Source organism: Polypterus senegalus, chromosome 8, assembly GCF_016835505.1.
Source record: "Polypterus senegalus isolate Bchr_013 chromosome 8, ASM1683550v1, whole genome shotgun sequence".
Taxonomy (NCBI): Eukaryota; Metazoa; Chordata; class Cladistia; order Polypteriformes; family Polypteridae; genus Polypterus; species Polypterus senegalus.
In genome coordinates, this window is record NC_053161.1 from 141,932,822 (window position 1) to 141,946,622 (window position 13,801).

At 35.1% G+C, this 13,801-nt stretch overlaps 1 protein-coding gene across 3 annotated transcripts in view; it reads left to right on the top strand.

Moving 5' to 3' along the window:
• ipo8 (importin 8) overlaps positions 1-13,801 on the top strand; it is a 101,185-nt gene that overhangs the window by 24,383 nt on the left and 63,001 nt on the right. For all 3 annotated transcript variants that reach the window (XM_039761859.1, XM_039761860.1, XM_039761861.1), the window contains exons 5-7: positions 4,548-4,704; positions 9,311-9,397; positions 11,789-11,883. In XM_039761859.1, the coding sequence (XP_039617793.1) occupies positions 4,548-4,704; positions 9,311-9,397; positions 11,789-11,883 (339 nt within the window). The remainder of the gene's footprint in view (positions 1-4,547; positions 4,705-9,310; positions 9,398-11,788; positions 11,884-13,801) is intronic.

The following is a 13,801-nucleotide window of genomic DNA, read 5'->3' on the forward strand; positions in this document are numbered from 1 at the left end:
ATTGAATGACCTGGGTTTAGCAGATGATCAATAGTAGAGAATAAAACTCTGGGATAACTAGCATTGTTATTTATAATTTTAGAGAATAACACTGCCTCTCAAGATGGACTATGTTGTTGTATTCTGTTATTTTAGCCTTCAATATCTCATAGTGGATAATCAGTTTAGTCTTTCTCTATTTACGCTCCAGCTCTCCGGCATATTTATTTTAGATTGGACACTCTTTGCATCTTCCATTGGTGTAACAGTGCTGGAGGATTTTTTAACTGTCTTTTTAGGAGTGACTATGTCAGCAGGAGCTCTCATTTTAATATTAAAATTCTCCGCCTTACTATTTACATTATCCTCATTATTGTAGTAAGCGCTACAGACGGACTGTTTGCTTACAAGGTTTTTAAACTTTGAAACTGCTGATGAATCAAAGAAGCGTTTTTTAGCGATATGCTTCTCGTTAATTTTTTCTATTTTTTCTATATTAAATAGTAACAGAGAATGGTCTGATTAAACCAATATCAAAGATCTGCTTCACATCTACTTTTAGTCCTTTAGTAATTACTAAATCCAACATATGCCCTGCTTTGTATGCTGGCTGGCTCACATCAAGAGTCATGGAGGTTCATGAATTCTTTTGCTTTCGGTTTACACTGATTATCGATATGAAAATTAAAGTTGCCAACTATTAGGAATGTGTCACAGTTTATAATTGACACTAAGTCTGATAATTATTCAAAGAAAGAAGCATTGTATTTAGGAGGTCTACACACAGACAATACTAGAGACTGAGAAACCCCTTGAATAATAACAGCAAGATACCCAAAGAAGTTGAATGTACCAAAGCCGACATATTTACACATTAACCGGCTCAAGTAAATATTTGCTACACCACCGCCTTTCTTAACCTGGCAATCTGCATGAGCAAAGCTGTAATTCGGAGGTGCAGATTCGATTAAAACAGCCACACCATCAGAGCTAATCCACGTTTCGCTTAATGCAATAAAATCAGTTTTATCAATTGTAGAAGTGTTATGGGTATTCAAGATGGTAATTAAGTTATTCGTATTAGCGTTACTTTGTGCATATTTTTTATTTAATCTATAGTCTGTTTTTATAGTTTTAATAAATTGCTCATCTAGAGGTGAAATGGTAATTAAATTATTTGCATTTAATCTGCACTGTCTAGATTTTTTTTTTTAACATGCATTGGGGTTAGTTATTAGAGTATTGATGCAGTGCACTTTTGAGGAAGATTTCGCTGCATGTCCTGGCAAGGCAATACAGAAAGAGTTAGAGGAGTAATAATTCAGAGTCAAGAGAGACTAATTACCTCAGAGATGTTTTTGGAGAGGACCTGGACGCTGAATCTATTAGGACACAGACCATCCCGCCTGAAGAAACACGGCTTCTCCCAGAAGAGGTCCCATTTGTCCACGAACCCAATGTTTTGTCCCTCGCAGAAGCCTTTTAACCAGATGTTTAATGTTTGCAGACGACTGTAGTACTCCTTTGATCTTCTAACCAGAGGTAAGGGACCTGAGATGAAGATCCTTGCAGCCGGGGTCCTCTCCTTTGTGGCTTTAATAAGTGCTGTGAAGTCTGTCTTGAAAATCTCCGACTGTCTGTATCTCACATCGTTTACCTCGGTGTGTATTACATTGGATCCTACTGCCCTGTTCTTGTGCTTCTCGAAGACTGTTTGGTGCTCTTCTCATAACATCATGAACACGAGAACCAGGAAAACAAGAAGCAAAAGATTTCTGTTTAGGGCAAGAAATGTTTAGGTCTTGTACAATTTAATCTGCAATCGCAAATACATTACCCACTGTTGGCGGCAAAGTGGGGGAACGGAGAGGGTCGAACCGGTTCTGAGTGGAGGTGCTTGCCTGGGTCGATGGATGTGATCTAGTGTTAAACCACGCCTGTAACTTTGCTGAAACAGGCCAAGTTCCTCATTTTTGACGTTGTTGCTCGGGTAAAACTCACTTGGCCTTGAAAGTGAATGGCACTGCATGGAGTCGATGTTACTGAAATCCAATTTGCTGTGATGATTTCAGATGGCGGAGAGGATTCTTTCAGTAGACGAGCCTTCAGTTCCCTCAGGTGCCTCTGTCTGGACGGGAATTTCTGGATCTAGTTATCGTTGGCCTGGAGTCCTTCGATAATGTGCTCTATCTCACTGGCCATTGTCTGCTTCTGCTTCTGCTTTGCATCCTAGGAAAGAGAGAGAGAACGGTTAGTCAGCAGTAACAATGAGACAAAAAGTTAAAAAGAATCCATTGATCAAGTCAAGAAAATAAAATCTGTCGGCAAAGCACATATGAAATTTTTTATTTTGCATCTATTGGCATGAACACTGAGTGCCATGCAGTGCCAACTTAAATGGTATAATGCCAATGACTTCACATGGTGCAGCCTCTTTATGTATGTCCCTTTTCTTCTAGTCGTGACCAGGTTATCAAACGTTTTGGACACACTTTTTGTGAACAGACTTTTAAACATTCTTGGAAAGTACGAGGGGGTCATTTTTTTTTAACTTTTGTGTCCCTACTGTTATTAAAGGGGCTTTTATAAGCAGGCTCTTGCCTGCTTGGTTTCCTAAATCTAGCTACTATCCGCTTTACTGAAGTATGTTCCTTCACATGAGACAAGATAAAACAGAAACATAATGAGAATATCCAGTAACAAAGCTCATGAATGAGTATGCCCCTTTCGAATGCAATAGGAATGATTTTCTATCTGACTATGAATGCTGAAACCTTTGTAGATTCATGAATATACAGCATCACAGTCTTACAGTGGTGACAAATGAGAAGAAGGGCTTGGTCTATAGTATGCAACGCATACTCCAGCTTAGTCGCATTTATTTTGTAGTAGAGGATTTTTAAGAGTTGACTGTGTAGATTATTATTTTTTTTTTTTTAGGGTTGGCTTGCAAGCTTCTAATTATGCAGCACAGGGTTATGAAGATGATTTTCTACAGGGCAGAAAACAGTTTACTATAGCAAAGTTGTCATTTTTCACTTCTGTTCTTGTACATTTTGAGCCTATGTAATAATTCTGTGCAAGAGAATATTTGTGTTCAATTTAGTCATTTCCCAGGTTACAATTGAATGCATATTTGAAGGAGATAGTGTACACTGAAAAATTGTAAAGCAAAAACCTGCTTCCCCATCTAATGAAGTACACAAATTTATAGTCTTATCCTCATTCGGGGAAAAAACTTGGCTATCATAAGGTACAGATACATAAATATGCTTAAAGAAATGCAAGTGGATATTTGAATTAAGTTCATTTAATTTGTGAATTGGCATTTGAATTCCAGTCTTTTAATGAAATGCTTTGTGTATTTTCCTTCTGTTTTTATGCATTTGCATGATACTTTTTAATGTATCCACTCTTCAGTTCCCTGCCTTGCAATTGGGTGCCAGTAACCTATCTTAGATGCATTGGGTGTAAAACATGAGCTAACCTTGGAGGTGGCAAGACGCATTCAAGCATATCAAGCCAAGTTTTTTATATTCCAAAGTACTTGACAGACATGTCTTTAGGATGTGGAAGGAAGCCCAGGAATACCAAAGTTAATTTAGAACAATCTTTTCAGGGCCTGTCAGTACAAGTCTGTTAAAGCTATAAATAAGCAGTGTTTAAAACTACATCATTATTCCATCCTGCTTAACTATTGCAGATGATTGGAAGGAGACTCGTATTGGGGTATCAACTGTGTAAACCCTTTTAATCCAGATGTATATAAATTCAAACAAATAGAGCACTCAATGGTTAAGACAGAAGAAAATTGAAATAACCTAAAAAGGAGTTTTTGTGATGTCTTTAATGGGAATCAGTTGGGTCATCTTCAGGAGCTCTTTGCAATTTGGGTTCAATATGAGACACCATTCTCCTGGGCATCTGTTCTTTTTTTAATCCTCCAGCCATTAGGGACAGAGTCAGTTGACCTCAGTGGGTGTCTTCTTGCTTCTCTGGTTGACAGAAGAGACAAGAATGTTAGTGACTATACCCCCTCTTGCCCTGGGGTGGTATTACCTCCAATAAACCTGGAAGGTGGTCCTTTGACATGGATAAGTGACACTATGTATTGGTGTTAGATGCTAGTCCTATTTCAGCCTCATCCGAAAATATCTCAGAATTCAGCTAAAAAATGAGAAAGTGGAAGATTATCATTTACTTCGAATATGTTGCAGTGGGGTTAGTTTGAGATATCTGACCATGACTTGAGCAAAGCTCAAAAGACTGAATTTACTAAATGTTTTGCTACCAGCACACCATTAATAAGTGCAACAAAACACATGACACTTTTTAAACTGTTGTAAAACTTTACTGTATGTATTGGCTATCACTCTATATTACATATATAAATTACAAAACCAGCTAATAATGTTACAGCTTAAAGGATTTTATTGTGGAATGATGGGACAAGTGTGCATTTTATTTATATCTACATTTGCTTTCCCAAGAGAAGAAAATAGTATCTATAAATATAGTGTTTCACAGAATGGCAAGTATAACTGAAATTGTATTTTTCTAATTTATAGATACAAGAAAGCAGAAGAACGTGACCCTCTTTTAGCTGCAATGCAAGTCTTTCTTCCCAGAATCCAACAGCAGATCATGCTGCTGCTGCCAGACTCAACAGTGTTTTCCGTACTTGTTCAAAAACAGATACTCAAAATTTTCCATGCTCTCATTCAGGTAGGTGATTTCTAATAACCACATTCAGGGTGGAGAAGGTAAATATGCTAAGTAATACTCTCAAAATTTGTATGTATCTTGGTAAAATGCAGGGTTGTTTTCTGGATTTGATTTATTCTCATCCGTGGAAAAGTTGCAACAATTTTTAAATGGCATGGTTGTAACCTTGGGTTATTTATTCCTTTATACTCATCCTGTGTAAAAATACTTAGCATTCTAATTGTGCCGGTAGATGATGCCTCAATAGTAAAAGGCTGGATATTTGTTGATAGCTTTAGTGACCATGACTCTGTAATGACTCACAAATGACATGTATTAAAACCATGCCAACATGCATTTCCAACTTTGAACAAGAACATTGCATTATGATGTCTGCTTTATTTAAAAAGACTGTATAAAACATTAATCGGTTAACAACAAATTTCAGTATAAGACACTTGGCTCTGTTTTTATGCACATACTTATATTTACGGTAGTAGATTTAAAGAAGTTAAACTGATATGGTCCCAACTAGGATATCCAGAGGTGCTCAGCAAGACTTCTCTGACATTAAACCGTCACACCAAGAGACAACACAACAGACCTGTAGAGAAGGTGTGGAGGCGCCTGGTTGTTACGTTGCTTATGTGCAATTCTCTGGAATTCAAATTCTTACATTTAGTCATGTAAGATGTTATCTCATTGAATTGCAAGCATTACCTATTGGATTTTTTTATTTGCCTAAACAGTCTTGTTCTCATTATCTTCAGCAATCAAAGACCCTTAGTAAGTACTCCACAAGGGCTTGAGCATTCCCTTTATGATGTTTTGCCATGTAACAGTGATTGAAAACTCTGTAAACTGTTTTGAAATTTCCTAACCACAAACATGCATATTTAATTGAAATTTGTCTTTTACTATTTTAAATAAAGTATAATATTCACCAGTATGAGTGTTATTAGAGTAAATTTCCAGTATATATATATTTTTTTTATGTAGTATTAATGTACTTTCAGTTCAGTTAATCAAATATGTCTCCTTAGTAAATGCTGGTTTTAATAATAAAAGGATTTTTCATCAATTGTCAATTTTATAATACAATTTCATTGAACAGCATAAATAAAAAGTGAAACTAATTTTAACAATTAACAATCATTTTCACTTTTCAGATCTAAACAAATCTTATTTGTTTAAGACTGCTTTTTTTCTTTGATTACAATTGCTCTGTTTGATTTTAACTTTTGTATTTTACTTCTGTTTATAATCTGTGTTTTGTCTGTCGTTCAGTGTCCTTAAGTGTTTAGAAAGGTGCCTACAAATAAATAAAATGTATTATTATTATTAATTTAATTTAGGCCTTGTATAATGGTATGGAAACAACTTGGAAAAAATGCTGTACATCAAAAAAGTTATTTTCCCCCAACATTTTCTAAAATTTGACTTTGGCTTCAGCAAATAATTTAATTAGGTGGATCACTACTTCAGATTTTCTTTTTAGCTAATGATATCTTGGCTTTGTCAGCTGGAAAAGAAAGTCCCAGAACTCATCAGGATTTTTACTCATTTAAAGTTTTTAGAGTCCATTACCTGAGGTTCAACCAATTAGGTAAAGAGCCATTCTTAAGATTATTCAGTTTTTCTTCTTTCACAAGCTAGAAGCATAATGTACAATATACCACCCTGCATTTTTATAGACATAACTCAGACTGTTCATTTACATGCCTTATTGTAAACAGTTTTTGGCTTTTAGTTAAAATGTTCCATTATTCCAACAAGCTAAGTACATTTTATATAAAAAATAAACTAATTTTGCACATCACCATGATACATAAATTATTAACTACAGCCTTCAATAAAGGGTCAAGTTTTCAGTCTATACTCTAGTGCTAGTGTGAAGGAGGGCTAAGTCACATTGACTCAACTCCTTTCATTTCTACTAGCTGCTATATTTTTAATTCTTATGTATTTATGTTGATATTTTGATGTTTACATGTTTAAAAAAATGTTTTCTTATTGAAAAAAAATTCTCTCATTTTTGACTTATCTGGGGTTAAATAACGCTAAGGAGGGTACTTTCCACTAAACAATTGTAGGTAATGTAAGCCTAAAAATTTATAAGTGAGTTTAAATCTGCTCCAAAGTCCTTAACTTGAATACTAGGCCCAGGGACTGTCTGTATGGTGGAAGCATTTTTCTCTGTGTATTTTTTTCCCTCCTTCTACATCCTCAGGTTTTCTTCTCACAGTCCAGTGTGACACACATTAGGTTGATTGCATATTCTTCATTACTCCATTGAGGGTATATGTGTGAGTGTGCACCATTATCGACTTGTGTCCCATCCAGGAAATACTGCCACCTTACACCTAATCCTACCGCACTGTTTGTCTGTTATCTTGATCTAGATCTATTATTTAGATAAGCAGGTTAGAACATGGGTGGATGTTATTGTTTTGTTGTTTGTGGGGACAAAAGGGTTAGCAGAATTACAATTTTAAAAATCCATATGCGAGTCTTTGTTTTCAATATATATCAGCTCTACTTGTATTAGAAAGGGGATTAAAAGTAAGAAGGGGATTCTCTTTGGGAATGTTGCAGGTAGATTTTTTGTTCATTGTGTTAACCCAGAAATAATATGCCTTTTGAATACATTTGTAATTTTGTGATATATATTTAATCAAATGAATTTGTGCTCAAATTTCCTCTCCTCCTGTATGGTCAACATAACCTTGTCCATCAAAATCACTAATGATGAAATCAAGCCTCTCGTGTGTAGCCCTTTTGAAGCTACAATGAAATGTCCTTTATCACAGAATTCTTGCTATGTCCTGTAAGAGACATTCATTCCCTGTGAGTTAAATTGGCAGTATAGCCAATACATATACCAAAATGCTTTGGTGTTTTAACATTCCTTTAGAATTATGTGGAATGTTGTGTTCTTCGTAGTGAACATGGATGTTTAGATTATTTTTTTTTTCATGTTGCATGTTCCTGTGACAAATTTAGCCAGCATTTCATTGTAACGTTAACATTGCTAACATGGATTTAAAGAACTTGGAAGTTAGCCTTAAAACATAAAATGAGCAGCAATGCTAATATGTCTGATACTTTTAGTAGAAATAAAAATCTATTTCTTCACACCATTTCTTACAGTTTAATGAATACTCTTTGTAGCTGCACTTGTCTCAAATTACCAAAGTTCTGAAAGTTTTAGTTTGCTTCATAGGATGGTTCTAGCAATTGTGTGATGCATGTCCAATGTGTGTGATGCAATAATTCCACAGACCAAATATATTTATTTTTAAAAGTGTCAGTAAATTCAAAACAAAACAGTTCACTCAAAAATAGAGAAAAAAATGATATTAAAGAAAAGTTCTTTCTTAAAAAAAGTTCTGTTTAAGGTTTATATGTCTTGTTTCATATTTGATCATACAGTCATACTTGAGGCACGTTAAGCACAGTCAGAAAACTGTATGCCATCTCCTATTTGCAAACATATCTAACAGTCCATGCTAGCAGTAACACTGGCTTAATTAACACTCATTTTACAGATAAAGCAAAGAAACTTCTATTTCTTGTTAACTTACAGGGAGTAAAAGACTTATTCATCACATCCCGGTCATTGCCTCTTTCAGCTTTTGCCATTGGGCAAGAGATACAGAGCAATGAAAACCAGGACAAACCACCTTAACAGCTTTTATCCAAAAGCAATCATGGCCCTGAACTCAGAATAAAACTGCTCCATATCATTCTCCCAATGTGCAATACAGACCTTAAGTCAACCAGTGCAATTTGTATATATAACAAGTGCAATTTGTATATTTTGTAAAGTACTTTTATTACTTTTCGGTTTATTATTTTTTCTCTTCTTGTCTTTTTAACTCTTATGCCTCACACTGAGTCAACTGCACCTTCAATGTCGTTGTTCCTTTGTAAAAGAGACAATGACAATAAAGATCTATCTGTCTGTCTCTCTGTCTGTCTGTCTGATAATATAAGTAGCTATGAGAAAAGTATATCCTATTGATATTAAACAAACACTTAAATGAATTTAACATTAAACATTGCTTTCTAAGATTGGCTGTTACACTCTTAAAGGAATACTCCTCCCAAAAATGATATATTTTTTTATATGTTATTCACCCCATGTTGTTTGTAATGATGGCTCAGAAAAAAATTGTAATCTCATTTTTCATGGAGAATGAGCGATATAATAAAACCCAATGATGATCAGTGCTGTACAACGGCATACAATAAGAAAAATGTCTATGTAGTGGAAAAAAATTCTCATATTACCTGTGTCACATAATCCACATCTGTTATTCAGTCAAAACTTACAAAACTAAATATTATTAATACAGTTAATAGTAAGCTGATTTTCTGGAAGCAACATTATATACTGGAACTTCAATCCCATAATACTTTGTGTTTGAGAGGAAGATCTACAGTTCATACAAATGATGTAAATTTAATATATTAAATATTTCATGTGCTATATTTAGATACTATGTGTGTATGTGGCAATTTCAGACAGCAAGGGAAATAGCAACTCCAACCATAACTTTTGCTTCACCCTTTTAGCTGTTCCACTTCACTATTTAATGTGTTTTTTTTTCTTTTTATTTTCCAGTATTCCTTACCTTTGAAACTGATAAGTGGCCAGATAACCCAGTGGATGGAGATCCTGAGAGCTGTGATTGACAGAGATGTTCCTCCTGTAAGAAACACCAACATTTTCCACTTCATAAAATATAAGCCCTGTTATTCACTTAATAGCTTGTGTTTGACTTTTTCGAATTCAGTGTGTCAAAGAAATCACAAATATTTCAATTATCATCATAGTGTAATTGTTATTTGTGACATAATCGTTGCTAATTTACTTTTAAAGGATGCATTTTTTAATATGAAATTTAATACATCACTTTATAGTGATGCATGTATGTTTTTATTGGTATTGTTTACGTTTCCTTTTTCGATTCAAATAGTATGAATTGTTTATAGATTTATTTGATTTTTTGAGTGGGATGGGTGTTGACAAATTCATCTGTATGTACTGTGTGAGGTATTATCTCAAACAAAAAGAAATTCCATGAACTTGATAGGATCGGTCTAGACCATTATGAAATATTATAGATATTTTTAGTAACAAACCTTTGACCTGGGCATCCCAAGACTTATTGATCCATCATAGGGTACACTCATAACAACATAAGAAATTTGACAAATGAGAAGAGGCCATTTAGTCCATCAAGCTCATTTGTTTAGTTAATAGCTGAACTGTCCCACTATCTCATCCAGATCTCTCTATTATAATAAAAAAATCTTGGGTCGAGACGTGATTTTTCTCTGAGACACCCGCAAGACAAGTAAGTGAGACAAAATGACAGCTGCTGTACAGGCTTTTAAATGTTTAATGCTCTGTGTGACATGCAGATCACACAGCACAGCACAAGCAGCAGCAGCAAGATAGCTGGTCGATCAAAGAGGAGGTAAAAAATGTATTTGTTTCCCATTGTATCACCGTTTAAAATGGGATTTTGGAGGAGCGACTGCATCTCCTTGGCATGCGTTCAGTCCCCCTTTTCATAATGTGAGAGGCAGAGATAGATAGAGATGTGAAGTGGCTGGCACGTAGTGCACCCTGGAGGGGGAATAAGTCATTCACTACAGCTTTATTACTGGCAAATATCAAGAAATAAAAAATGAATGAAATGAAAATAACAATCTCTTTAAATTGTATATCCGGTTAACCAAACCTGGGGGTCGGCGATCAAAGCAAGCAGGGGGCAGAGCTCCCTAGTATACTTAAAGATTGTCAAGGTTTCTGCTTCAGCTAAATGGCTCTGTAGTTTGTTTGAGAGTCCTACAACTCTTTGTGTGAAGAAGTGCTTCCTGGCTTTAGTCTTAAACGCACTTCCCTTTAATTTCCACTGACTATGGGATTCACCATTTCGCTGAAAGAATGTTGCTGGATCTTCTTTATCAGTGCACATCGACTCCATTTAACTTGATGTGAGAGTAAAACAAAATAGTTGGGAGGGGGGAAACCTACTTGGGCACAGGGAGACTGTGCTAAGTCTATCAGGCAGTTCAAAGAATAAGATTAGAATCCAGAAACAGCAGCATTAACACTTCTCAGTGTTAACAGCAAATAATAATTTTCCTCATTAAATACTTGCAGATTTTTGATAATGAACTTCAGCTGAAACACTCAGGTGACAGTTGCACCAAGTGCCACGGGTGGAACTGGAGAAGACAAACGATAAAAGTTTCAATAACGAATGGTCAATACAATTGTTATTTGTCTGCATTAAATGCTAACTCATACTTGGCATCTCACACACTAGCAGACACATAATTTAAAAGTCTGAGGACCCCATAACTAAACAGTCATTCTCTTATAGTAGTGTTTGTAGCTACATTTTCCCAAAATTACCAAAGTTCAGCAGCTCTAGCATAAAAAATGGGATTAAACAAAAGCCTGATGCGCTGAAATGATTCCACAGACAAAATATCTTCGTTTTTAAAAGTTTTAGTTAAAATTCATGTTAAAACAGTTCACACAAAAAAGAGAAAATTGAAATAGCAAAAAAAGAAAGTTCTTGTCAAGAAAAGTTCTATTCAAAGCTTAAATCTTATTTAATTTCTTTAAGTTTGCTTATTCATTAAAATCATTTCCAAAATTTCTGAACCATTTCAAAATGATCAGAAAACTGTGTACTGGGACCTATTCTAAACAACAACTGACTCAATTATCACACTGTATCTTAGTTATAGCAAAAAAGTTCTCATACTAACTTACAGGGGGAAAAGACTATACCATTATCTATGACTATGAAAGAAAATTATATTCTATTGAAATTAAGCAAACACTAATATGAGTTTAACTTGAAGCTTTAACTTTCTAAGATTGGCTCTTACAGTGTTATTTATCATTGGAATTATTAGGAACTCTGCATCGTATAACTTCAATGCGCCCCTTGAAGTTTAGATATTTGTTCTTATTGTGTGTGCTTTTAATTGATTTTAGATTTATTATAAAATCTGAAATGCTAAATGGTTTGTTTTCTGTGGTTTTTTTTTTTTTTTTTTGTTTTTTTTTCCTCAGGAAACACTAGAAGTGGATGAAGATGACAGACCTCAGCTTATCTGGTGGAAGTGCAAGAAGTGGGCTGTGCGGATTGTGAGACGCATGTTTGAGAGGTACATTAGTTGCATATCCGAAAGACACTCCCTAGCCTTCAGTGAACCTTCCCTAAACAGTAAGACAGGGTAATAGCTTTAATTTTTTTTTTTTAAACTATTTACTGAAAAAAAACTATATAAGCACTATTGACTTTGAATGAAAATTGTATTTCCCTGTATTATTACCTATTCTTCTGTTTTCGTTTATTGCTTATTCCAGATCAGTGTCATGAGGAACAGAAACCCTCACTAGGTAGAGGCCAGCCCTTCTGTAGGGACCCTCAAACCAAAGCATAGTGCAATTTACAGACAGCAGTCAACAGGACAGCATGTTTCAGAAGTCTTTCTGAAACCTTCAGTCTTAATTTTTTTTCATGTCTATCACAGTATGTATGGTCTCTGTGCTTTTTGCAGGTTTAACACAATTAAAATTCAGTGTTTAATATAAAATGACCATTATAGCAAAATTAAAGCAGAAAATGTAAATATACAAAGCTGCAGAGAAGCAGTTACAGATGCTAGGTGAAGTTTGAAATTATACTTGAAAGCTGTTAACAATATGTATCAAAAATTACAATCTCATAGTTTGCATAGGCAGATCATTAAAAGAGAATTCCAGAGCTGTTGCTTTCAGCTATTAGCTTGTGTGCATATTTCATATCAGTCTTTTTTAGACCTGCTTTATCCGCAGTTTGTCTCAAAATAGTGGAATACCTTTGAGTGATGGTCCATTCTTAAAATCTTATACAAAACCCACCCCTCACCCTCCTACCAAGTCTCTTATACACACACAAACCACTGCTACCTGACTACTTGGTTTAAATATCATTATCTTTCAATATAACTCTGTCAGTGAACAATTATAAAATATTCATTTTATATACAACTAGCAAAATACCCGCGCTTCGCAGCGGCGAAGTACCGCTTTTAAATTTTTATTAAGAAGAAAAGTAAACCTTTTTAAACTGAGGGAAAATATACCAATAATTATTTGTTAAGGATCTCTTTATATACCACATTGTCAGTTCGGCCCTCCGGTTGTAATATGACCAAGCTGTGCGCTGAGCTTACTCTTTAATCGGTTTCAGTTTCATGGTTTGTTTCAATTACAACAGTATTTGCAGGATTTGTTGTGTTGAAGTGACATTTGGCATCTGTCAAGCGTTGTAAGCACACAACCGGTTTCATCGATAAAATCACATCCAGCTTTTGAGAGTTTAAACATTCATAAACATCAAAGTGTCCACTACTGAAATCATCACCTGTGAATCTAAGATGTTTAAGAGGCATTGGCGGTTGTCGAAAGGTGTGTGTGTATATATATATATATATGTGTGTATATATATATATGTATATATGTGTATATATATATATGTATATATATATATATATATATATATATGTATTATTAATATTATACACATACATACATACATATACATATATGCTTAAACAGATTCCTGGGTTCTGGCATTCTTAATATGCTTCCCCACCAAACAAAGAGTTTTTTCACTCCAAACCCTGAATATGTGATCTTAGAGTGTTGGAAATAAGTAGGTGATAAGTACAAAAAAAATCAACTTTTGTTTTATGTAGCACTCTTCTGTATTCTAAGGCCATCTCAAGGTGCTTAGAGAACTATTATTTCTATGTTTATGTGCTGTAGATACCCCAGAGGACGAGTTGGTGTCCCGCCCAGGACGGAGATGAATTCCTTACCTGGCTGGGATGCCATAACGGAAGGATGGAATAACTGGGGGCTGTACCCAACCGGGGCACCTTATGATTCCTGTCCTAATTGGGATGCCCATAGATGGAACCAGCAGGGAAGCAATTCATCCCTTATCATTCTAGGTGGCAGTGGCCCCTCATGTAGGGTCTCCGTCTGGATACACACTGGGTTGCATGGGATTTGGAGTGTGAAAGTGCAGCCCTG